General features: G+C 51.6%; 1 protein-coding gene, 1 long non-coding RNA gene and 1 other non-coding gene across 3 annotated transcripts in view; 1 reads left to right on the top strand and 2 right to left on the bottom strand.

Annotated features, from left to right (window-relative positions):
• Positions 1 to 4,296, bottom strand: part of LOC148222882 (uncharacterized) — a 45,590-nt gene extending 41,294 nt beyond the window's left edge. The window contains exon 1 of the long non-coding RNA XR_015805553.1: positions 3,920 to 4,296. This is a non-coding gene — a long non-coding RNA (uncharacterized LOC148222882). The remainder of the gene's footprint in view (positions 1 to 3,919) is intronic.
• Positions 3,982 to 4,296, top strand: LOC148222883 (Nuclear RNase P). The gene has a single exon (XR_015805564.1).
• A 527-nt stretch (positions 4,297 to 4,823) lies between these two features.
• SEC16B (SEC16 homolog B, endoplasmic reticulum export factor) lies at positions 4,824 to 24,296 on the bottom strand. Its single transcript, XM_088169547.1, has 25 exons — positions 23,995 to 24,296; positions 22,906 to 23,012; positions 22,293 to 22,392; positions 22,062 to 22,176; positions 21,230 to 21,359; positions 20,744 to 20,901; positions 20,086 to 20,147; positions 18,233 to 18,368; positions 17,455 to 17,685; positions 16,705 to 16,802; positions 15,688 to 15,769; positions 15,462 to 15,579; positions 14,815 to 14,926; positions 14,526 to 14,631; positions 13,691 to 13,831; positions 10,690 to 10,803; positions 9,966 to 10,038; positions 7,682 to 7,933; positions 7,155 to 7,225; positions 6,723 to 6,860; positions 6,454 to 6,561; positions 5,552 to 5,633; positions 5,352 to 5,449; positions 5,182 to 5,256; positions 4,824 to 4,886 (listed from the first exon to the last, which is right to left on the bottom strand). Exons 1-25 carry the CDS (start codon positions 24,294 to 24,296, stop codon positions 4,824 to 4,826), a joined length of 3,072 nt encoding a protein of 1,023 aa, XP_088025673.1.
• Positions 24,297 to 24,896: the final 600 nt, after the last annotated feature.

The raw sequence follows: 24,896 nt of genomic DNA, 5'->3' as shown, positions 1-24,896 counted from the left end.
CCCCCAGCATGAATATAATCCACATCCTCAAGGTGCTATTCAGACCCTTAAATCTCCAAGAGCAGTGGCACAAATCCCTCAGGGTTCACAGTCCCTCCTACTTCTTACTCAAATAGATTATGATCCAGAAACACTGGTGCATCAGCACAAGCTCTGAAAGAGTTTAATGGGTCAGTCTTTCCTAAAATCCTTAGGGGGCTGAGGATCTCCAATGTACCCTAGCAAAGACGAGGAAGTATGAATCATAGAATCATTAAGGTTGAAAAAGACCTCTAACACTATCAAGTCCAACTGTATCTGTTTCCATCTGCATCCTTTCCAAAGGCAGCCTCGTAGTCGTTCTACTACAGCAGGTTTTCCACACCGCAAAAACACAACAGCTGGCACTGACCATTGGCTTGGAGATCACACAAGCCAGTAACTACTTTAAAAAAAACAACAAAAAAACACCTAAATGAGCTCAGTTGTGCCACATCTGGCAGGACCTGGAAGAAAGGCAATGTTCTGTTTAACCAGAGGAGTTTGCAACAGTCCCTCAGCGTAGCAAGGGGCTGCACAGCAACATAACATGGTGCAAAAAGACCTGATCATCGAGGGGCAGCTCCTACAGGCACTGTTATATGAAGGTTTTGAGGGAGAATGTGTATCTTTCAGTGTCTATTACTAAAACAGGACACTGCTAATATCCCATGGCCTCAACCCAGCAGAAATTCCTGCAGAAGGGCTCTCCTGCAACCCCTCTAGACAGAGAACACCTGAGGCAGAAAGGGAAGATACTGCTCTAAGCAAAAGCAGGTCAGATCTGCATTACACCAAAAGAAGCAGATTCTTCTCCACAGTTTAGAAATAAAGGTCACCAACCATAAACCCTATACACCTTGACCTTGGACTCTCACTGCAGGAGCTAGGTAAAGGTTCAGAGCAAGACCTGGGGTTCTCTCTGCCCTTCAAGCACATATATTAAATATATAGTTTTGAAAGGCACAGCATACTGTGTGATATATTCCAAATTAGCATGCAAAATATCTCATTTATCAAAGAAAAAAAAAGATTTTGCTTACAAGAACTCAGAAATCACCTTGACTTTTCTACAGAGAACAGCAGAAGCTGTAAGAGACTCACCTGGACTAATGCAGTCTGCAAATTTAAAATCATGTTCTTCCTTTGTATATCTATAACAGCCACATCCCATTTCTTATAGTGATTTCCATGCCAACAGCCCAAAATGACCATTTCAAGAGATGCTACATTGCATCTGCTTTCACCCCAGTTCCACATTGGAAAATATTTGGGTTCCATTAGCCGGACCATTTGCCACCTGAAGCTGCAACCAACAAACTCTCCCATACCTGCAGCACCCTCCTGGATGTTCAAGGGTTGAATCCCTCCCTTGTTAATGCTCACAGTGCTGTGTCCCTGCCTTGGAAAACACCAGCTCAGCTTCTTGCTGCTGTGCCAGGAACCTGCAAGTTCCAAGTGTCGAGCAGCACCTCAGAGCAGAGTTCAGCAACACTTTATTATCGTTCCATCTTAGAGTTCCCCACAATGCCTGGCAGCTCTGAATGAGCCCTCCACGCTGTGACAGCGCCAGGACCATCGAGGTTTCATCAATATTCATGTCCCAGTGACACTCCAGAGAGCAATGGAAGCTCGTTTTCACCAGCAGATCATTAAACAAAGGGAAATGAGTGACCTCGCAAGACCAGCTGGGTCACTGATGTCACCAGGAGCCGAAGGGACAGACAGGGTCATCACCCAGCACTTCTTTTAATAAATAACAGCTCTTAATGAGCATGGCCTTGCCATGCCCAGTGGAACCCACGTGAGACTGGAAGCATCATGGACAAAGATGCCCAAATTGCAATGTCGGGCACAGCAGTGCTTCCTCTCAGAAAGCCTGACCAGGGGGATGCTGTTGGAGGAAGCAACATTCAGCAAAACAGGGCTGTAAATCTGAATTAAATTGCTGTTTCAGGCACAGTTAGCCCAGTGAAGGGAACACACACAACTCCCTCCAAGGCAGTAGCATTTAGGAGCACCCCAGGGCTTCCTGGAATGCTGCATCCCAGCTCAGGGTGTTTAGCAGAGAGCTTCCCCAGGCTGCACTACAGCACTCCACAGGCAGAGACTGGATTACAGACCCTAATTGCTGCCATCCGTCACGTTAACAATTAGCATCAGGTTAATGCATTTCCACTGCTCTCAGGAGAGGATGGAGAAGGAAAAGGGAGTCTAAGTCCCAATTTACCTCGAATTCACTGGGAGGTCACAAGAAAGCAACTGACAGGCAAACTTTCCATATACCCAGGTTACCTGGGATATTCCCAGCCTCTGAAAAAAAAACAAAGTCCCACAGGAAAAAATCAGTTCCTTCCTGATGCGCAAGCAGAAAGCTGCCCTACCTCCACGTTCCCACATACAGAAAGTAGCTAATGGAAAAGCATCTTTCACCAAAAACGAGACAACCCCAGGGGTGAAAGATGCCACAGACTCTCTTTTCTTAGTTCTTTAACTGATGTTGATATCCAACTCAGGTGCACAGTTAAGACTGATTCAGCCTCTAAACTTTTCCAAGACCCTTGATCTCGAAATGTCCAAACATGGTATCAAGAGTGCAACAGGCAGGCAAAGAACCTCCTGTACTCCACGTGCATGGCTGCACACTGAGTCTAAGGGGATTTGCAGCACACTACTTCAGAAAAATATTGCTATTTAACTCCTTACAACCTCAGGGGGATGAAGTGTAGAGTCAGAAACCAAAAATCTGAGAAGCAAATCTAAAATCACAGAATTTATTTCTAAAATTATTTGCTAGATCTGCAACTTCCACAAGCAAGAAGTCCCCTGTATTTATTTTCCTTCTGAAAAAGAGATTGCCCGAGTAACAGGATAGACCATGTTCAGTCTTGGAAGAGCAGGATGTCTAAGACCTGAGGTGAGAGATTTGCACACTCACACCCTTTAAACCAACTCAAAGGACTGCAGGGCAGCAAAAAGACTCTACCACGCTGAAAAGCAACATCCTGAGCCCCCAAAGAGCTGCCCAAAGCATCCTCCAGCTGGGACTGATGGACATAAAGGTGTGTGGGTGCACAGCTGCAGCACATAGAGCTGTGAAGACACCCAGCAATATGGGGGTCCCCCCCTCCTGCACCCACAGAGGCAGAAACATCCCAGATTTAGGTCCCATCCTCAGGAAACCCACTGGAATTGTGTGCTGCAGTCAGCCTGACTCACCCCAGCACAGCATCCTGGGCTGGGCCAGCTCTGTGGTCCTGGGAGCCAAGCAGCCTCGGAAGAAGGGACAGCCAGGTGACGGTACCTCTATCTGCCCACGCAGGTGCCCCCAGTTCATATCGGCCTTGATACCCAGATATTATTAAAAGCCAGGAGCCCCTGCCCTGCGGGCCTGGGGGAGTTAGAGCCATCCACATACTCACCCACCACCGCCAGCCCTCACAGCACCCTGCTGGAGCTGCCCAGGGCAGCCTGGACTCGCCCCCGCAGCCCATCCCGAGCGGCTCCAGCCCCACGGCCTGCTGCCAACAGGGCTTGGATCCAGCGTGGATCCGTGGGGCACGAACCCTACAGCCTGCCACGAGTGGCCACAACCCCACATCCCTTCACGAGAGGATCCCCATCGCACAGCCCAGCACAGGCAAGTTCTAACCCCACAGTCCTTCAGACCGAGATCGAGACCCCACAGCCTGCCACAGACAGGTTTCGGCCCCACTGCCCACCACAAAGATTCGCGGGCCCAGCTCCGAACACAGCCCATCAGGCGGCAGCTCCGCGCGCCGCCATCAGCCCGCGCTTCAAGCTCCGCAGAGGGACACGCCCCCAGTCCCCCCTTCCGACGAATGGGCGGCTCCAAATCAGCATTCACTGTAGAGCGCGCTGGGTAACGCCGGCGTCTCACCCTGAGCTGGAGAAGCCGGGCAAGCAAGGCTATATATAGAGCCAGCAAGGCCTTCTCAGGCGTCTGGGGGAAGCTCACTGCCGAGGCCACCCACGGGGTGCGCGTCACCCACGCCCCGCCTCGGGGAAGGTCTGAGGGAAGGGCCGCCCGCGGCCCCAGCAGGGCCCCGCCCGCGACGGGCGGGTGAGCCACCAGCAAGGGGGGGCGCGGCGCGGGCCGGCCCGGGCAGGAGAAGCCGCGGCGGTTCCCCCGCGGAGCCCCCGGCGGATGCTCATGGCCCCGCGGCGCTTTGAGACAGACTCACGGCCGGCGCGTTGAGTCCAATGGGTGAGGTGGGGCAGCGCCCCATAACCCAATTCAGACTACTCTCCCCCGGACACCTTTTTCGGTACCTTCCTTGCCTTCCCCCACTCCTACCCCCTATTTATTGTTGACTTCAAAGCCCCAAACGTGGAGCCCAGCAGAGGGCAACAAAGATCATTAAGGAGCACTCGGCTGTGAGGAAAGGCTGAGTGAGTGAAGAGGGAACTGGGAGGGGACTTCATTAAAGTATCTGTGTATAAATAACTAAATGTTAGCAAAGAAAGCTACAAATAAATATTGAACTGGACTTTCAGGAAAGACACATAAGAGATGACAACAATGACTTAGACAAACCAGACTTAATTTTTGTGAAGGAGGAAGGTAGGGGCCTGGGTTGCCACCTGGGTGGCCAAACTGTTCACCCCACTCCCAGTCTCACAACCCCCATTTTTTGACTTTAAACCCAGAAAACTCACCCTTATTTTACAACACCCTCCACCAAGCAGGCTGAACTGCTACTACCCCATCCAAAATAACCACAAACAACATTTTAGTTAAAGAAACTTCCTGTAATTAGTCTCTGCCATCCCCACCCACCGCATCACAGTGGGTTGGGATAGCGATGCCGGGAAAGCAGCCTGGGTTGGGTGGGTCGAGCAGGAAGCTATGAAATAGAGAGAGGTGGTGTGAGCTGTGGGCTCTACCCCAAAATGTTGATTTCTCATTATCAGGATGCAAACACAAGCATCCTCCCTACATTTTGTTCATTCATCACACCCTCCCATCCATTTACTCATTAAAAAACCCTATTCCCAGAATTGGTATCAATCAAGTAAACACCCCTGCCCACAGCAGATCAGGATGAAATCCGGCACCACCCCAAAATCCATGAGACACCTCCTCCCCAAAGTCAGGAGCCACCCCCAGCCTCATGCAGCACCGCTGCTTCAGGAAAATGCTCTCACCTGAGAGACCTGGGCAGGGTTGAAAAGAGGAATTGAAGCCAGTGGTGGGAGAGGTCCAGGGTAGCCAGTCTGGAAGGACTGAAGAGAGAGAAACTTAACAGACACCCCAAGCAGAGAGGTGTCCTGGACACCCCCGTCACACACAGATACACTTCTCTCCTCACCTGCTGTCCTGCTGACTGCCTTCCCTCCTTCTCCCATGAGCCTTTCACATCTGCAGACTCTGCACTAACAGCAAAGATACTTTCACCCTGCATTCCTCCTAGGGCAGGCAACCAGAAACAAAAGGCAACTTAATTTTAAGAGGAGAAACTTGTAAAAGGCTGATGGAGGAGAGAGGTGAGGGCAACCATGCAGTATTTACCGGAATTTCTGGAGAGAGGCTGAGCCAAAGGGTTTGTCCCAGCTGCAAGAGGGGCAATGGGTGGGGATGGTGACGTCCGCTCCTGAAATCACATCCACACATTTAGAGCAGAAACTCCTTGATTCAGGAGAACACCTCTACACCAGATACCACACCAGGCTTTTGGGGTACCTATTCTGCACCTGTCCTGCTGCAGAGGTACCCCAGGAGCTGCAGAAAACATGGCTAAGAAGGAGCTACAGTGTCAGGGCAGGGCAAGCAACTCTGGCACAAAGCTAAACCAGCCTGAGGGTTCAAAACTAGGCAGAAGGCTGGACACTGGTTACAGTGTAAGGGGCCAAGGTCCATGGGTCCCCTTCTGTTCTTCATTTCTGGCTAGTTTTAGAACAATATCCCAATGCTTTTTGCTCTGGGACTGTAGGTCACTCTCTACCAGGAAGAAACTTCCATGGGAGGTTCTCACTCCAAGCCCCACCATCACGGATGTGACGCCCTGAGGAGCTGGCTAGGTCTGGGATAACCACACATGACTGCTTTCCCCTCGCTGCTGCACCTCGGATTAAAGAGGTTTTCCCTTCCCTGCATCTAAAACCTGCCAGAGCACTGCTGCTCACAGCTGCTATGTTCCACTCCAGTGGAGGGCAAGCAATCCCTGCAGAGTTTGCCAAGGGCTTGGGTGATCTCATGGATCAAGGAGCCTTTATGAATTTACAGTTATTATTAATTAAGGATTCACTTCGAGGCTAAAAGAGCTCCCAGTCCCACTCTGTCCCCACACAGAATGGCCATGGGCCCTGCACAAGAACAGAGGGAGAAACAGTGGGTGATGGGGAGATGTGTCAGCTATTCTCACAGCTGCACCCTGCATGTCACCAGGGATGGGATGGCTTTTTGTCCCCTACCTGTAATCCTGATGTGGGAGAGTCTGAGTCTGTCTCAGACTCAGCTTTGGGAGAAGTTTCCTTGGTGGGTTTCGACCGAAACCAGCCAAACCACCTGAATCCAGAGCTCTGGGAAATGGAGAGAAAGAGTGGAAAGGGATAAGAAGGGGTGGATGCCAGGGTCCTCCAGGTGCCTGATGGGAGTGGGCACCATTTTTCCAGGGGCAGGGCTGGGATCAAGGACAGGCAAGCTCAGTGCATGAGGCTCACGATGGCTCTGGCACGCTCACCTTGTCCTCCTCTGGCTTCTTGGCCTCTGCCTGCTCTCCAGCAGTGTCCTCATCTGCACTGTCCAAGGAGGGCCGGCTGTCCCCCAAGGAGACAGTGGAGGTCTCTGAGACAGTCCGAATCCTGGTCGGTAACTCCTCCTGCCATCAGACATGGAAGCTGCTACGTGCTGTTCCCACAGGAGCTGCACTGAGCATGGTCAGAGTCCCCCTGGGACTGCTCCACACCCAGATTATTGGAAAGCATCCCTAGGGACCCCCACATGCCTTACACAGCAAGAGCACCCGCAGCAGGGCACAGCTTTCATCCAAGGACACAATGGCACAATGATGGGGGGATTCCATGTGAGTTAAGTGCATGGAAAGATGGATCAACATGTCCCAGATCCAGCCAGGACCCTCAATAAAATGGTTTCTCTGGCCTCTCTGACTCACCTGCTCTGTGGAGAGGGCTGGCTGCACCCCTCCAGGGGACAGCCTGGCATCCCAGGGCTCCCCAGCTTCTCCTGTGGAGCAGAGGGAAAGACACAGTCAAGGTTTCATCTGTGGTCTGATGGATTTATCCAGAGCTTCTACCATGCCCCCCTCCAGAGTACAGTCATCCACATGGTGGCCAAGATGTTGCCCAAAAGATGCAAAAGGCCGTTTTGGTCCCTGCCACCACCAGGGAGTAAGTGGTAAGGTAAGGTAAGGAACTGGTGCATCTCAAAGGCAAATTCTAAGGAAGAAATTCCCTGCAGTGAGGATGATGAGGCCCTGGCACGGGTTTCCCAGAGAAGCTGTAGCTGTCCCATCTCTGGAAGTGTCCAAGGCCAGGTTGGATGGAGCTTGGAGCCACCTTATGGAAGATGTCCCTGCCCGTAGCATGGAGTTGGAACTAGATGATCTTTAACATCCTTTCCCAACACAAACCTTTCTGGGATTCTGTGATTTTTGCAGGGAAACAAGGCTGCAGCACTTACCTGCTAGCAGCACTGGCTGTGGAGGGGGCTCAGCAGAATCCCCTCCCAGAGGGGCATGTGTCCCTTGGCCGAGCACAGGGGACTGCAGGTCTCTCCCAGTGCTGGGCAGTGGTGATGCCACGACCTGAGCAGGTGCTGGGGACCTGAGGTACACATCTTCCTGGGAGCTCAGTCCCTGGGATGGCACAGGCTCAAACCACTGGTCATATTGGTAGCCTTCACTCTGGGGAATCTCATTGCCAGGCTCTTCATCTGCAAAAAAATCCCACACCTCAGGAGTTTAAAATTTTTGTAGTGTTTATAATTCTATCAGGCTGTTGCCCAGATTTCTCCCCTTTTCCATTACGTATCAGCAGAAGCTGAGGGAGGAAAGACTCCAGGGACCACAAGGGAGAAACTAGAACTCAGCACAGCCACAGGAACCTTCCAGAGGTTTCAAGGAAGGTGGGCTGGGAAAGACCAGGGGAAATATTTTTTTAATCCTGGTAAGGTTATAAATGAACTCAGAAGTGGAATGCTGTGGAAGCAAAGAACCCACAAGCAGCATGAAACAGTGACTCAAAGGAGCCTGAGGTCTCCAGCCTTTTCCCCCACTCCTGCTGCACACCCTGAGTAGGAAAGATTTATCAGGTAGCCTTCATTATTGTTCCACAGCAGCACCCACAGATGAGTTCCTTGCTTTAGGCAGATTTATTCAGGGTTGGGTTTTTTTGTTTGAAAGGCAAGTTGAGCGAGCGAGATTTCTTTTATTTAACACACACATTGGTCCCAGGTGTGTGTCCTGCTTATTCCAGCTCAGCAGCCTTCTGCCAGAAACACTGGGCACTGGGAAATTCCTTTCCCAGTGCTGTGAGACGTGGCAGGCAGGATCCAGATCCCCTAGGGAAGGATTATGGCACCTCTTGATGCAGTGCTATCAAACCCTTTGCTTTGCTGCCAGCATCACCTGCAGCCGTCTCAGGATTGCCTTCACACCCATGAGCTGCTCCCACATGGCCTGGACATGCTCAAGATCCACAAGGAGGAGGCTGGATGCTCAAACTCATGCTGCCTGGCAAGCTTAGCTGGAACAAGTCAGGGAGGACCTTGTGGGTCCCAGATTGGCACCTGATTCGGGCTTTGTCTTTCCAAGATGGATGGATTCAGCACCAAGCCAGCTTTCTCTGCATGCAGGTCCCTCAGGTGGCAGCTCTGGATGGCCTTCATCACGAAGAAAAGAGCCAAGCCAAGCAAGATGAGCTGTGGAGACTACATGGAGCAGATTTGGCCCGGAGAAGCCAAGCCAATAGGATCATCATACCTGCAACTTCCTTCCAGGTAAGGAAGATCATAGTCTCAGCCCTGATTGCAGCAGAAGGCAATCAGGATTGATGATTCTTTTTACTGCCTGGGAGAGCTCTTTGAAAAGGAATTTGGCAGAAGCAGGCAAAGCTGATAGGAAGGAATGGCTTGAAGGAATTAGCTGTGTTTCATCCTGTCTGCACCAGCCTCTGCTCTCCACACTTCAGTGCCAGCATTCCTAGTAGGAAGCCAGATCCAAGCAGCAGGGTACTGTGTAGGAGTGTCCTGCTGCTGGAGATGGATGTGAAGCAACACCTGCCCCCAGCTTCTCCTCAATGGGACATCCCAATGGATGCCTGCTCAGCTGGGAAAGAAAAGCTTCCCTTTTCTGGGAAAAAGGAGGGTTGTGTCCCTCATCTTGATGTCTTCTGGACCCTCTGGGGGGTTGGCACAGGAGGGAACTCTTGGGGTCACCAAAGGGTGAAGCAAAGGGATCAAAGAGGCAGAAGGGAAGGAGAAATGCTGGGTCTTCAGCAACAGGCATTGTGCAGCCTGGCAAGCAGCAGGATGCACTCCCTCCTGAATCCTTTGCTCTTTAAGTGTGAAATCCCTTTAGTTCAGCTCCAGTTTGCACCCTCAGAGGACTGCCTGGGAATGAGGCCGTCTCCCCTGAGGCTCAGCTGGGAGGCTCATCCAGCACCCACCCCCAGCTCCTCTTCTCCTCCCACGGTACCCACAGGGACCCCGAAGCTGTGGTAATTAGGCCCAATTACTCAGATTTTGTACAAGGACATGAGTGTTGTACCCTTGCTTTGCAGCCCATGCCTGAGGGATGCATCCAGGCAGGAACAGCCTTTGGGCTCTGGGGAGATGCAGGGAGCAAGAAGTTGCTGCTGGTAAAAACTCCAGGGATTAGGAAACTGCTTCCCAGCCCATGGCAACACAATTCCATGCAGGGAGAGCCCACTGGGGACACCACAATCTGCTGCTTTGTTTTATTTACCTGCTGTCGGTAGAACAGCACAGGGCAGCTCCAGCTGAGTGGGTGCCACCTCTGGAGGGAGATCATCTTCCACCTGCAGAGGTAAAACACGGTAAAACGGACAGGAAAAAGGATGGCACAGGACAAAGACTAAGGAAACCAGGAAGCCAATGCAAAGGAAAGTGCAGTGTTAGTGGATATGAGGCTCACAGCCCACCCCAGGATGCAGGAGAGACCCACACCAGCGTGGACACAGCTCTTTCCCAGTAAGTGAGAGGGGCTGCAGCACCCCTGAGAGCAGGCAGGAAGGGAAATGAGGTGGAAAAGGCCACAAAACCAAAAGCAGAGGTGAAATCTGAATGAAGAGCATTAATCCAAGCATCAAGCGATAGTTAAAAGACCCAAGAGTACACCCGCAAGGTGACACTCCACCGGTGACCTCTGCAATGTCCTCCCTGCAAAGGGAGACAATCACTCGCCCACCAGCCCCTGCCTGCCCTCCTTGAGCCAAAACAAGGAGAGTTTTGCCCTGTGTGAAGCTCTGCAGCCCTCAGGTACTGCAAGCCCTTTGCTCCCACTGAATCTGCAGGTCCCAGAGTAGAGAACACATCTCAGAGTTCACAAGCCAAAGAACATCAGCTTTGGAACCTCCATCCCTTCAGATTCAGGGAAGAGGAGGAGGATGCTCCTGCAGGCAAACCATAGTACAGCCCAACTGTCCCACTGCATCCTCGCTCCTCCTTACCTGCCTTTCCCAGCAGCAGGCTCGGAGCTGCTCCAGCCAGTCAGGCTCCAGCGCCTGGTCCTGCTCCGGCATCTCCAGGAGCAGAGGGTCGGAGAGCTTCAGCCGCTCAGCCAGCTGCAGGGCCAGAGGGACAGCAGGGATTGTCACACGCATCAGATCCACAGGGATCTGTCACACACAGCTGAGCACATGGCTCAGGAAAACAGCATCACTTCGTAATACAGGGGTTAAATAACACCAGCCTCTTCTGCAGGATTTATTCCCTCACCCACACCACCACAGAGGTCCCAGCCCACCCCATGCCCTGCAGTCTCAGCAGGGCTGGCTCAGCACCTCCACAGAGATGCCAAAATACTGTGTCAAAGATGCTCCTCACATCAAAGAGACAGGCAACTATCATCATCCTTTTTCCCCCCTGAAGAAAATTAGTGGCTTTAATCCCCCCTAACAGCCATCCTAGGGCACTAGCAGATTTGCAGGACACCTCACCAGGAGCCCTGGAGAGAGCCCAGCTCCCAGGGCAGTTCATCAGCTCCTCACCTACCCCAGGAGGATGGATGGAAGCTGGTGTTTGTCTGATCTGCATTTACAAATCTCTGAGATTTCACAGCCTCCCAGGCTTGTCCTGGTGCTTGACGTTCTTAGAGCTAAAGAGTATTTTCTTAATATCTAAGTGAAATCTTCCCTACTGCAAATTAAGCCTCTCTATCCCTGCTCCCATGGAAGCTGTGAGAGGAACCAGGCAGCATACCCCACGAGCAGCCTCCTGTGTGCTGAAGGGCTCTTATCACATCCTTCATACCCCTTTCTCCCCCACCATATCTTGCCTAGAAGAAATAACCCTCAGGCCTTCTTCAGAGGTCATTTTCCCCTCAATCTCTTATCACCCCAGCTCTCCACTCCCACACTCACTCCAATTTAGCCCTGTCTCCACATGCAGCAGCCCAAGCAGGCCCCAGCCAAGACCCCTGAGACCCCAGCACAGGGGAATTATCACATCCTTGTCTCAGATATGCCAGTTGTACTCTCACAACCCAGAATAACATTATAACATTGGTCGGTTTTTTTTCCTTTTGTAACAGCATCCTGTTATGCTGCTGCTCAGTATTTTTTCCATGTTCCACTATCTCCCCCATGTCCCTCTCTGCAGTATTGCTGCTATGTGTTTAATTTCTCCTGCAGAAGAGGGGTCTGTGCTGCCCTGGCTGCAGCCATCTTGGTGACATGGGGCTCTAGCTCCCATTAAAAGAGCAAGAGGCTCTTCTGGAGTTGACCCGGGAGTCCAAGGTGAGATGTAGGGCTCCCTGCAGAGCTAATTCCCTGTCTGAAGAAGTTGTTTAGACAAGAATCCAGTTTTAAAACAGCTGGGTGAGGGGAGATGGTATCGCTCTTCATCCAGATCTTTACTGGATTTTCTCTCACTGGTATCAGCCTACCATCTCCTTGATCTACTGGAAGATGTCCCCCATGGCAGGGGAGTTGGAACTAGATGATCTCTAAGTCCCTTCCAACCCAACCCATTCTAGAATTCTTGGGGATTTCTCAAGTTTCCCCTGGCTACTTCATGCTCCCTTATGTTCAATGCTTCGCTAGAAGGCTGTCACCTTGAGGGCCACCAAAAGCCACCTAAAGTTGATTTTGCAGCTCAGCCGCCCTCCACAGCCACACAAGACTCAGTTATTCCTTCCTGCACGAGTCCCCAGCAGCCATTTCTTTCTAGTCCTGACCTTTTAAAAAACAAACTCTAAAACAGCACAAATCACACTTTCCAGTTCTGTGAGTTTACAGCAAGACAGGACCCCAGCTTGGGACTGGGAATGGCGACAAGAGCAAAATAATCTAGCAGCCAGCCAGGAGCCTGCACTACCTGCAGACCCACTGTCCCATCTCTTTACAAAGACACATACACTCATCCTAAATCAATCACAGGAAAAAGGAAATTATAAGCATGATTACTCCTAAACGGGATGAATGTTTAATCCAAAAGCTAATGTGCACTTTGATCCAGTATTAATGAACCAGCACCTGGTTGTATATCGTCCCCAGCTTCAAAAGAGGGGAAGTCTTAATCAAACACTAATGTGTATCATAATTTGTAACACAGTCTAGAACATCAAAGACAAGAGCATCTACGAGTGCACTAGTTTTTCAGATGAAAGTGTTTTCTCCCAGGAGAAGCATTATCCCCAGCAGAATGGCAGATCTGAGAGGCTGTTAGACAATATATAGACTTAGAAGATGGGGTGAAGAAGCAGTGGCAGCCAGATTTTGGGTGAACTCACCTGCACCCACTTCAGACAGGCATCTTGCTGCCCCTCACCTCACAGCACCATGGCTTTAGTGCCTTTCATAGAATCACAGAATGGTTTGGGGTTGGAAGGGACCTTAAAGCTCATCTTGTTCCAACCCCCCCACCATTTGCAGGGACACCTTCCACTAGATCAGCTTGCTCAAAGCCCCATCCAACCTGGTCCTAAAGTCTGGAGGAAGGTGACAAGCAGCCTCAGCACTGGCCTGGTCTTGTGAGAGCTCCACCTCCCTGGGGGACCTGGGACACTTGGCCTCACCCCTCTCTGCCCCAGCCCCCTGCTCAGGAAGTAGAGGGGCTGCACTTGGTGCTACAAGTTGGGCCACTCTCCCTCTCAGTGTTACCCCAGAACACCACCCCTTAGGAGGTAAAGAGAATTGCAGATGATGTGCTGAAGGGGAAATGTGCATTTAGACTTCACTTCTTAAGTCTGTGACATTTAGAAGTTCAGAAAACCTCTCCAGACTTAGAAATATACTTTGTTTCCATATAACCCTGCTCCTACTTGGCAGTCAACATAATACCTTTGTTTTCTACCTCAAGCCCATGGGGATTAGAAACCCTGTGGAAGTTGGCCTTGCTGTGCTAGGCAGCAAACCCTGGGGGACTGCTCAGAGCCGCCAACCACTCCCACCCGAGCAGGTGCTGGGTGGGTATCATGCTCTGGTCGGGATGCAGGAGGTGCACACTCACCCTCACCACTTGCCGGGCCAGGACGGGGTGTGCGGGCGAGTCCTGGCGCAGGAGCACGGTGGAGATGTGCTCACAGTACTGCAGGGCCTGGGCTGGCAGCCCGTGGTCAGCCAGGCGGGAGGCATAGAGCAGCTTGTACACCTTGGGAGAGGGAAGCAGAGCAGCCATGGGTGGGAGCAGGGAGATAGACAAGTCTGTGGGTGCCCTGTGCACCTCAGCGTGACTCAGAGCTCCCTGGATCATGCACCCACAGGTCACTTGCAACTTGGGGCCACTTCCACCCACCCCCATGGAGGCATCCAATCCACACCCCCCCCCCCCCCCCCCCCGCCTCCTCGCCTCGAACCAGGCAAGGAGGAACACGGCAGTTTCATAGAATCCTAGAATGGTTTGGGTTGGAAGGGACATTAAAGCTTATCTACTTCCAACCCGCTGCCATGGCCAGGGACACCTCCCACTAGACCAGGTTGCTCCAAGCCCCATCCAGCCTGTCCTTAAACACTTCCTGGGATGTATCCATCCAAATCCATAGTGCTCAAGGCAGCAATAGCTGGGTACTGCTTTGCAAGAGGAAAACCTCACCTATTACCCAGGAAGGTAAGGCAAGAAGGAGCAGGAAGGCAATGAGAGCTAAGCAAGCACTGATCAGACACACTGTGCACCCCAAAATCCACCCTGCATGAGTTCCTTGGCCAAGACAGCCTCCCTGTCATTCCCAAAGCCCAGTAAGGGGACTAGCCTCAGGAACAGCTTGAATTCCAGGCTTCAGGGAGATGGGTGCATGTTTTGGGGCAAGTCTGAGCTGCTGCAAGGTGTAGTTGAGCATATCCAATACCTGGAAGGGGAGCAGGAAGGATTCGGGCTGGCGTAGCTGCTGGCAGTACTCGAAGATTTCCGTCCTCTGGATGGCCTCTGACCTGGCAAACTGGGAAAACGCCTGGCTGCAGAGAAGAGGGGCAGGGTCAGCGAGCAGGAGCAGAGCTCCTTCTCCAAACAGCCCCACACAGAGTGCACATTAGCAGCAGGAAAAACCCCAACCAGGGATTGCTTTTGTAATCCCAGGGACAGGGAAAACGTGGGGCAGGTGACTCTGGCAAGAACTCCAACCTCCAGTGCTTGCTCACCGGTGGCTGCTGCCCAGCAGGGCCATGCGATCTGCCTTTGTTCCAAAGTAACCAAAAGGAATGTCTGCCATCAGGTAGCAGAAATGAGCTGCTTCAACTGCTCCCTTGCTGGCTGGATGGGAGAAGAAAGACAAACATTAGTCCTGAGACATCACCACATGGTCAGCTTTGCTTTGGAGGCCCTCAAGCTCAGGCAAAAATGCAAACCCAACTGCCTCACTTTCCTGCCCACGCAGACCCTGATCCCTTCCTTGTCCCTGTTTTTTGTCTGTTTTCCCCAGCTGCTGCTTTTTGTTTCAGGAGGTTTCAATTCAGTGGTAAAAACGGGTGAACCTAAGCAGGGCCAGCTCCAGCTCTTGCAGGATACCAATATTTGCATAAAATCCCACCACTGGGAGCAAGGCTCAGTCCCTGCAGTTACCTACACATTCTGTGGGCCCAACTGCTCCAGGTGTATCCACAAGAGCAGCTAATGGGTATGCCTGGGCCCAATTCATCTGAGGATCCATTGGCATCTCACCCCTTCCACCACACAGGCACTGCAGCTCCAGGGATACAGGCACAACCATCTTAGTGCGGAGTGTCCATGCATGGTGACATTGCAGTGCCTGCCCCTGTAAGGGCTGCTTCCACTGATCTCAGCTCACCCAAAGTGTCTCCCATGGTGACAATGGCTCGGTGGTTCAGCTCCGTGTCTCCAACCTTGTTGGACAATATCACAGCCAGGTGGGGCCTCCAGTCACCCCACGTGGCATCCCCACAGCACTGGAGGGAGAAGAGGAGAGCAAAGGTGAGCTGAGATGGTCACCAAAAGATGGGTGTCACAGGCAGGTGACAGCACTGGGGAACACATGTCAGCGTCAGCTCACAGACCAGTGCTGCCTGAGGGATCCTTCCCGACATGAGCTGGAAGAGGGTCTGCAGTGGGTCATTAGTGGCCAGTGTGCTGGTAAACCTGTGAGGAGACAGCAGAGAAGGGCTGCACCCCAGGACCCCAAACCTTCATTCACCTCCCAGAGCACGTCCCAAATACCCCAGGAAATTGATGTCTTGGGGCGTTTCTCAGAGAATCCAAGAATGGATTGAGTTGGAAGGCACCTTCTAGTCTAACCCTCGTTCCATAGGCAGGGACAGCTTCTGCTCCAAGCCCAGTCCAACACGGCCCTGGACAATTCCAGAAATGGGGCAGTCATAGCTTCTCTGGACAACCTGTGCCAGGGCCTCACCACCCTCGAGGGAAGAATTTCATTCCAACATCTAACCTAAATCTACCCTCCTTCAGCTCGAGACATTCCTCCCTGCCCTATACTCCATGCCCTTGTAAATAGAAGGCAGAGAGGATCATCAGCCTCTGGGGATGATGATCTATATTGCCTTCAGAGAAGGCAGGTCTCCAGGACAACTCTGCATAAAACCTCCTTAAAAGGATTTGGGTTCCACAAGACAGAAAATTTCTGCTTAACTCTCCCTGAAGGGATCAACCCAATCCAGACTAAGTACATTAAATTCCACCTGAAAATGCTCAGACAAGTGGGATAAACAGCTGGGAGTAGGCTGGATCACAGTGAAGATGGCTCAGCTCCCACTGCCCCATGGCTGTCTTTGCAAGGGCAGCATGGCCAAAGCCAAAGACTCAGAATAAATTAACCCTCCATTTCCAGAGAATGGCTTTCCTCCTGCTTTCCAAACCCCACTTGTTTTCTCCTGTCTGTTGGGAAGCCTGAAAGACTTGGGCCTGTTTGGATGGATGCTCTCTGTCCCTTTTGCCCCCTCTGGAAACGCTCCAGCTGGGATCAATGCTCTTTTCCAGTTCAGAGGGCACTGAAGGGATAGCAGGCTTGTAAAGCCAGCCATGGAACGTCATTCCCAGCTTTAGCTTCTCCAGCTTACCCAGTGAGGACCCAGCTGTACGTCCGAGGGTCCATCTTGCTAGAGAGGAACAGGGCATGGCCCCACAGCTGGTTTCTCATGGCCCAGACCAGAGCATCCTGCAGTTGAGGGGGAGAAGAAATATGGTTTGCACCAACTCTGCTTCCCCCCCTCCTCTGCTCCCCCAGCTCAGAGAAGAGTCCCAGTAACTGCTCTGGCTTTAATTAGCATCCTCCAAAAATCTCTTCCATGTTCAAATCTCCTCCAGGTCCCTTTGTCTTTCTATCTTGAAAATTTACAAGAACTTGGACCTTCAAAGCAATGTTATATCCCCTAGATTTCCAGGTCTGTGCTGCCTGTTAGCTCTCAATGCTGTGGGATCCCAGTCTAGGCACCCAAGCTGCAACCCCCCTCTCTTCTCCTTGTGCCTTAGGTATCCTGTGAGATCACATAGCTGCAAATGAGTTTGGAACAAGATGAGTTTAAGATCCCTTCCAAAGCAATCCATTCTACGACTCTATGAAATTGAATGTGTTACAAGTGCTGGTAAAAGCCTCTGCATCTCATCTTCACTTGGGTCCCCCATCCCAGTTCCCAGTGGTGGGAAATCACTGCCATAAGCCTGTTGTACAAGCACAGCTTGGAGGGTTGATCCTACAACCACAAGTCACTTCTTGACCACCCTTCCCTTTAAAACCTGCCAGAAGAGTCCAACAGGTCCAAGAAAAGAAAACCTTCAGCCCCACATACTGGATCCCACTCACCACTTACTTTCTTCCTGCCATAGTAGAGGAGCTTGGTGAACTTCTCCACTATCTGTGCCTGTGTCTCCACGATGGGAGGCACCTCCCCGGTGATGAGGTCCAGCGTGCCCGGCTGGCGCGATGCCCACTCGTCATCCGTCAGGCCCATCATGTTGCCTGCAGGGTCCTGCCTCTTGTACTTGTCCTGGCGCCTGCAGTCCTGCATCAGCAGCTCAGCTGCGTCCGAGCCCACCATGGACTGGCAAAGGGAAGGAATGAGGCACGTGGAAGCTGTGCCGTGAGCACAGGCTGATGGCGCTTCCAGTCTGCTCCCTCCTTACACCTGCATCCTTGTCCCAGCACAGCCCCCCAAGACCAGCTTTGGCCACCAGCACATGGGTTTGGAAGGAAAAGGACTCAGCACAATTAGCAAGACCTTCACAACACTCCTGATGGCCTTATCCACCTGCTTCCAACAAGCAGCTACAGACTGGATTGGGTGGATTTCAGTGGATTAAGGGAATGGCCCCCTTTTAAGCGTAAGTGCTGGCTCCTCGATGAAGGTGGCACCAGTCCCCTTCATTGGCTGTTGGTAGTTCCCAAGAACAAAAAGCAATCACTGAGAAAGATTTGCTCCAAATATCCAGACAGCATCAAACTGAGGGATAGCAGTATGGAAACCAGATCCTCTTAAGGTACACCACTTCCCTCCAAAAATAGCAACTGAATCAAGAGGCACCTAAGGGACATACTACTTGTCTCATTTCCAAGATCAAAAGGGTCCTCCCCTTCCATGGGATACTTACCCCATTCTGCCGGCAGAGAAGGACCAGGAGTTTCCAGAGGAGAGAAGAATCTCTGCCCCTCTGTGTTGAGAGATCACAGCCTGTGGTTATCTTCTGCTGGCAAAACGTCATCACATCCACCTTGTGCAGATCTTCCCTACAGCAGTAGAAAGAAGCATCAAAGAAACCCAAGGCAATGCAATCTAGGGTATCATTCAGGCTCAGTCCCCAGGTTCACTGATGGGGATGCCAAAGATTCCAAGAAAGAGCTGGAGGAAAGAAGATCCCCAGTACCAGTGACTACTTTTAAGTTCAAGCACACTCAAATTTATTGTGACTCTTAGCAGATTTCTGTGTTTCAGGGAGTACATTTCAAATCCACTCTTTGCAGTCCTAATAATATTTTCCTCCATCCATCTGCAAAGAAACAGTTTGGATTTTCTGTGCTGTGCTGCCATTACATCCATGGATGTCCAAGGCTGTAGAAGCAGGCACAATCTGTTGTGGAGGCAGAGTGGAGGGTCACTCATGTGACCACAGAAACCCTTTGGGACTGAAACAGAAACCATTAAGCTACATGCAAGCCAGGCTGAAGTGCTGCCAATAAGATAACCATACAGTTAGAAAGAAAGAGTGGACAAGGCAGGAGAGAGAAACTGCAGGTGGAGATGTTGATCCCGACTCAATTGTTCCAACATATTATATGGAGATTCCAGATGTGTCCTTTGGTACAAATGCAGTCCGAATCATAGGATGGTCTGGGGGTGGAATGGGAGCTTAAAGCTCATCTAGTCCAACCCCCCCACCAAGGCCATGGACACCTTCCACTAGACCAAGACCTGTCCAATTTGGCCTTGAACACTTCCAAGGATAGAGCATCCACCACTTCTCTGGGCAACCTGAGGCCTTACTACCTTCACAGGGAAGGGTTTCTTCTATATATCTAACCTAAAGTTCCCCTCTTTCAATTTGCACTCATTCCCCTTTGTCCTGTCTCTACTGTTCCTGACAATGAGACCCCCTCTGGCTTCCTTGTAGACATTTCAGATACTGGAAATATCTGTATCTTTCAGATACTGGAAGTGCTGTGATGTCTCCACACAACCTTCTCTTCTCCAGCCCAAGCTTCCTCAGCCTGTCTCCATAGGGAGGTTGCTCCAGTCCCTTTATCCTCCTCTGGACTTGCTCCAACAGTTCCATGTCCTCCTTATGCTGGTGGCACCAGAAGTGTTTGCAGCACTCCAGCTGGGTCTCCTGAGAGCAGAGTACAGGAGGAGCTCCAGATCTTCCACCCAGCTTCTGTGTATATACAGCTCTTTTGCCCAGAAAATGCTTTTTCCTTTTCTCTCCCTGCCTTTTTTTTTTTTTTTTTTGGGCGTGGCCAGCAATAGAGACAACCTGATGCAATACACCCCCAGCTCACACTGGATGAAGGTATTTGTTGGATTTTGTCCTAAAAACTCTCTACAAATCCATTTCCTACAGATACATACTGGGTCTGACCCTGCTGTAGCTCAGTCATCTCAGGGGACAAAAACCTTAGGAAAAGCTTAGCCACAGGTTGACCCAGGGTTTTAGACGTCCAAAGGAACTCAAAAAAATCATTTTTCTGAGACAAAATGAGTACAAAATAAGGTCAGATGTACAAACCACACTAGACCCACATCCTATGCATATTCAAAAAAAACATGTCTCACAATCCAGACCAATGCACGCTGCATCAAAGGGGCTGGGCTCCCAGTCTGAACTTAGACATGGCCTTTGTAGATAACTCAAAACCACAGGGACCCTTCGAGTCTGCCTTGAGCTCATGTCTCCTCATAAAGGAGACAGCCAGGAGGACACAGTTCCTAGACCTGCCTGTGCTGCTGTACCTGGCCAGGGGCCCGGGGAAAGCTTGCAGCTCCTCTAGCTCTTCTGTGCCATGAAGGATCGCCTAAAAAACAAAAGTAAATTCAGCAGCTGGACTCCAGCAATCAGACCAGCCACAGCTGGGCTATTGGAAAGCCAGTGCCTTGGCCAAAGATTCAAGGGGACTTAACCCTGTGCTGTCTTAAGGTAACCACAGAGCACAGACCCTGAGCTATCACATGGACTCCAGTGCTAAGGTCCAGTAATGAAAGGCCTGCTGAGATGGCATCTGCCTCCTTCTGGAGGTAAAATAGGAGACTGGAATACTGTGGTAGACTCGGGGCATGGACAAGGCCCCTGTATTGGAGCACCTTAGGAAGATGAATGGAGTCCTTTGGAGAGGTACAAACCACATCTGTCCCCATGAGAAGGGATCACTATGAGCAGGTCACAGGTACCAAGGGTTAGACAGCTGAATCCTGAAAACACCACTCAGGCAGAGGCTGGCATGATGGAGACTCAAAAGTCCATGTGGGATGGACAGAAGATGGGAGCAAGGAATGGGAAGGCTGCTGAGGAGGCTGCTTGGGTTATGAACCATGTTTGCATCCCTCAGGGAAAGAGGAGCCACTCCGGGGGGGGTGGGGCGATGGGGGTCCTGGAGGGACAGCTGTGTCCTACCTCCAGGCTGTGCAGCTCAACACGGGGTAGCCATCCCTCATCAGGGTGGTGGGGACACACCAGCACCAGGTGGCCCCCAGCTCCAAAGCACAGTGCTGTGTGCACCTGTGGGAACTTGAGGGGGACTACTGCGGTCGAGGTGGACACCAAGAGCCCCCCTGCAACGACACACAGGCCACTGTGAGCCACTCACACTGATCACACACCACATCCACTGTGGAAGACTTGACCAGGTCCCAGCTTTGTGCCCCAACTTAGGTAACCCTCCACTGGCCCCTCTATGCAAGAATTGTCCCCCAAAGCAGATGTATATAGCAGCTCCTACACCTACCCAGGCAGAACCCCTGGAGCATCCACCCACCCCACAGCCCTCCAGCCTGCACAACCTCCTCCAGGAGAGAACCAAGCTGAGAGACAGCCAATGTCCTATCACCAGCCATTTATTCCCTTGCTTCCCTCTTGTCAGAGCCCCCCATTACACCTCACCTGTTTGTCCCCCATCCCAGGGCCCTGGAAGCACGGGGTCACAGTGGTCAGCACCATCACAGATGTACTGGCTGAGTTCATGGCTGCTGGAGCTGAGTCCTGACTCATGGTACTGCAGGAGCAGGCTGGGCTGGCCCAAGGGCTGCGAGGAAGGGAGAACATGCAAACCTGGCTCAAAAACTAGGGACACTGCTGATTTCCTGCCCCCAGGCAGTGGGGCAGGCTCTGCCACTCCAGGAAAGTGCCCAGCAGGAACAGCACAGCCAATTCCCATCCGAGCAGTTAATGTCCTACACCAGCTTGGGTTCACTTAGAAAAATAAGCCTATGCCAGGGTTTGACAACCCTTTTATTGAAGAAATGTTTCCTAGTGTCCAACCTAAACCTTCCCTGGCACAACTTAAGGCTATTTCTTCGTGTTCTGTCACTTGTTATGTGGGAGAGGAGCCTGATCTCCACCTGGCTACAGCCTCCTTTCAGGGAATTGTGGAGAGTGACAAGGTCACCCCTGAGCCTCCTTTTCTCCAGGCTGAAGCACTACAGTCTTCTCTGCCTCTCCTCATCAGGCTTGTGCTCCAGACCCTTCCCCACCTCCGCTGCAGAACATCCCACTAAGCCTGGATTTCTGTCCTGCTCCTGGGCTGAGCATACAGCCCTGCACCTGGGGGAGTGACAGCCCAGCAGATGGAGACATCACCAACACTAAAAACCCACTGTGATAATCCCCAGGGAACGTCAGGCACCAAGTGCAACATAGCTGGAGGAGGACACGTGGATTGTTCCCAAATCTCTGAGAGATTCTTGTCCTCCACCCAAGCCCATCTTGAGGTTACCTCTTTGGGCTGGCTACCAGCCTCCCCTGAACCACTGCCGAGGGTTCCTTCCCCTGTCCCTTCACTCCTGGCAGTCGAGGCGTAGCTCTCGTCACAGAAGTTGTAGGTCTGCGTCCTGCAGGTGGGAGCAAAGGGAGGCATGCTGAAGGTCTGAGATTTTTGAACCACCCATAAACCTGCTAATTTTGCAGCAGATGATTTCACAAGGTTGCACAGACGTCTCAGCTTTACCTGTCCTGTCCTGGGGGGCCCGTAGCCAGGTTGGGGTGGTAGCCCCTGTAGTAGTGCTGGTCCCGGTAACTCTTGTCATAAGACTCTCCTTGTCTCAGGTCTAGAGATAATCGAGATTCAGCATCATCACTCCAGAGCAACAATGAAGTTGTAAAAGTAAAACCATGAGTCAGGCAATTTGCCATGCCCACCCGGTTTGCTTCCAAATTATCCCAACACAGTGGAGATACGATAATGCCTTGTACACATTTGCCAACACAGCACTCATGTCCTTTTCTCTTTCCTCCCTCCTCTTCTGTTCAGTCTAGAAGAAGAAAAGAAGAGGCCCTGGCCATCCTGATCACACAGCACCATCACACTCAGGCTGGAACCAAGAATGACACAGGTTTTAGCTGTGGTAATGAAGATCAAACACCCCTTGGGTGCACCTAGTTCCTGCTCATATTTCCTAAATGCACACAGGGAGCCAGTGCTGCAAAGAGTACCACCACCCAGGAGTGTGGGCAGGAGAGAGCCCTGGATATGTGCAAGCCTTGGGAGAAGAACCCATCCTGGGGAAAGCATCACTTCTGCAAGCTGCCTCCATCCCCAGACCCAAAGGATGAGCCCATACCTCTGTCATCCTGCCACGCCACTGGCTGCCTCTGATGGCTTTGGTAGGGGTAGCCATTTCCATACCCAGCTGCAGGATACTGCCAGTGGGGGTTTTCATACCCCTGCCTAGAAAACAACACAACATACTGATCTGGGGAAGAAAGGGTTCCAGGGTCACATCTAGGGGCCCTCCTGCTTGCTTGCTTGCTTGACCTTTGAGGCAGAAAAGGTGATGGAAATAAAGCCAGGTCCTCTGCTCAGTGGCAGGGCCAGAAACTGGTCCAGCATCACAACTGGAAGGAGCAGAAGGAGGTTTGGATGTTTTGCCATCCCCAAAGCTGTGCACTGCAGTCTCAGGTGACATCCAGTTTTATAGAATCCAAGAATGGTTTGGGTTCAAAAGGACCTTTAAAGGTCATCTCATTTCAACCTCTGCCATGGGCAGGGACACCTTTTACTAGACCAGGGTGCTCCAAGCCCTGCTTTGAATCTGGCTTTGAACACTTCCAGGGAATGGGCAGCCACAGCTTCTCTGGGCAACCTGTGCCAGAGCTCATCACCCTCAGAGAGAAAATTTACTTCCTAATATCCCATCTGCATCACACGACCTCAGCACAAAACCCCACATACTGACTCCATAATTCACTGAGGGCAATAACTCACGCAAATGAAGCCAGATTTGCTGGAAGCTCCTTCTCAGCACTGAGAGCATCCTCCAGCCCACATTTTATCTGTCCACTCTCCACTGTTTCAGCAGCTGAGCTTGCAGGCTGCCGCTTGCTCCTATATTACTGCTTGTATTTTTATTGTTCATCTTGCACTTAGGAAGAAAGAACTTCATTTAATCAAATCCGTAAGAAAAATGCACCTCAGGACTGAGAGCTTGTCAGACAGCAACCACAGAAGTGACAGTTTTAAGAAAAAAAATCAGAGCTGCAAATGCTACGCAGCCTTAAATATAGAAGTCATGGTGCTGTTTGAATAGCTGGACATCACCTACTGACATGTAGCGTCCCCATGCAGTCACAAGGGCAGGAGCTGTGAGCAGTGAAATGGGCAGTTCTTATTTTAAGAAGGTTTCCATGAAGAGGGATCAAAGGCACCTCACCTGGAGTGGGGCTGGCTGGGGTAGCCGCTGTCATAGTGGGAAGCCGGCCGGCGGGCGTCACTCCGGGGGTGGTGGCCCTCATCCCGGGGGTGGTGGCCCTCATCCCGGGGGTGGTGGCTCTCATCCCAGGGGTGACCGGGGAGGTGTCTCCCGTGCCAGGAGCCGGGGCGAGGAGCCTGCCCTGCGTGCAGGAGCTGCCGCCGGAGCGGTGCCGGGGGACCGGGGTGCCCCTCTGCCCATGACCCCCGGGCTGCCGGCCTCTCCCTGGGCTGGGGCGGCTGCTCAGGGGCCCAGGGCTCCATCACAAGCTTGCCAGCAAAATCCTCTCTGGTTTTGGGGAGCTTAAGCCCCAAATGGCTTTAGTGGCCTGCAAATTATAAGTCACAGTGTGTCTGATTAGCAGTTTTTCAACCTCTTCAAAGCCCCCTTTGAAGCCCGTTGCCAGCTACTCTCTGCTTTTCAGGAGCATCCTGGAAACCCAGGATCTTTTCCAAAATGCCCAGAGGCAAGGAAAAGTCATCTCTACATCTTCCTTAACTTGAAGCTCCCCTTAAAACACCAGGATGAAATGGTCTGCCTTTAAATGCAACAGACATCCATCTCTTCCCAGAACAAGAATCTCAGAATGGTTTGGGTTCAAAGTGACCTTAAAAATCATCTAGTTCCACACTCCTGCCATGGGCAGGGACCCCTTCCGTTAGACCAACCTGATGGGGCTTTGGGCCCATCCAATACTTCCAGAGATGAGAAGTTTCTCTGGGCAACCTGTGCCAGGGCCTCACCACCCTCACAGGAAAGAATTTCTTCCCAATACCTAATCTAAATCTCTCCTCTTTCAGTTTAAAAATCATCACCCCTTGCTGTTTTGCTACAGGCCATGATATAAAATTTTTCCTTATCTT

The sequence above is a fragment of the Sturnus vulgaris genome, chromosome 9 (assembly GCF_052056855.1).
Source record: "Sturnus vulgaris isolate bStuVul1 chromosome 9, bStuVul1.hap1, whole genome shotgun sequence".
Lineage (NCBI taxonomy): Eukaryota > Metazoa > Chordata > Aves > Passeriformes > Sturnidae > Sturnus > Sturnus vulgaris.
Note: the sequence above shows the minus strand (reverse complement) of the source record. Positions and strands in the feature narration are given on the sequence as shown.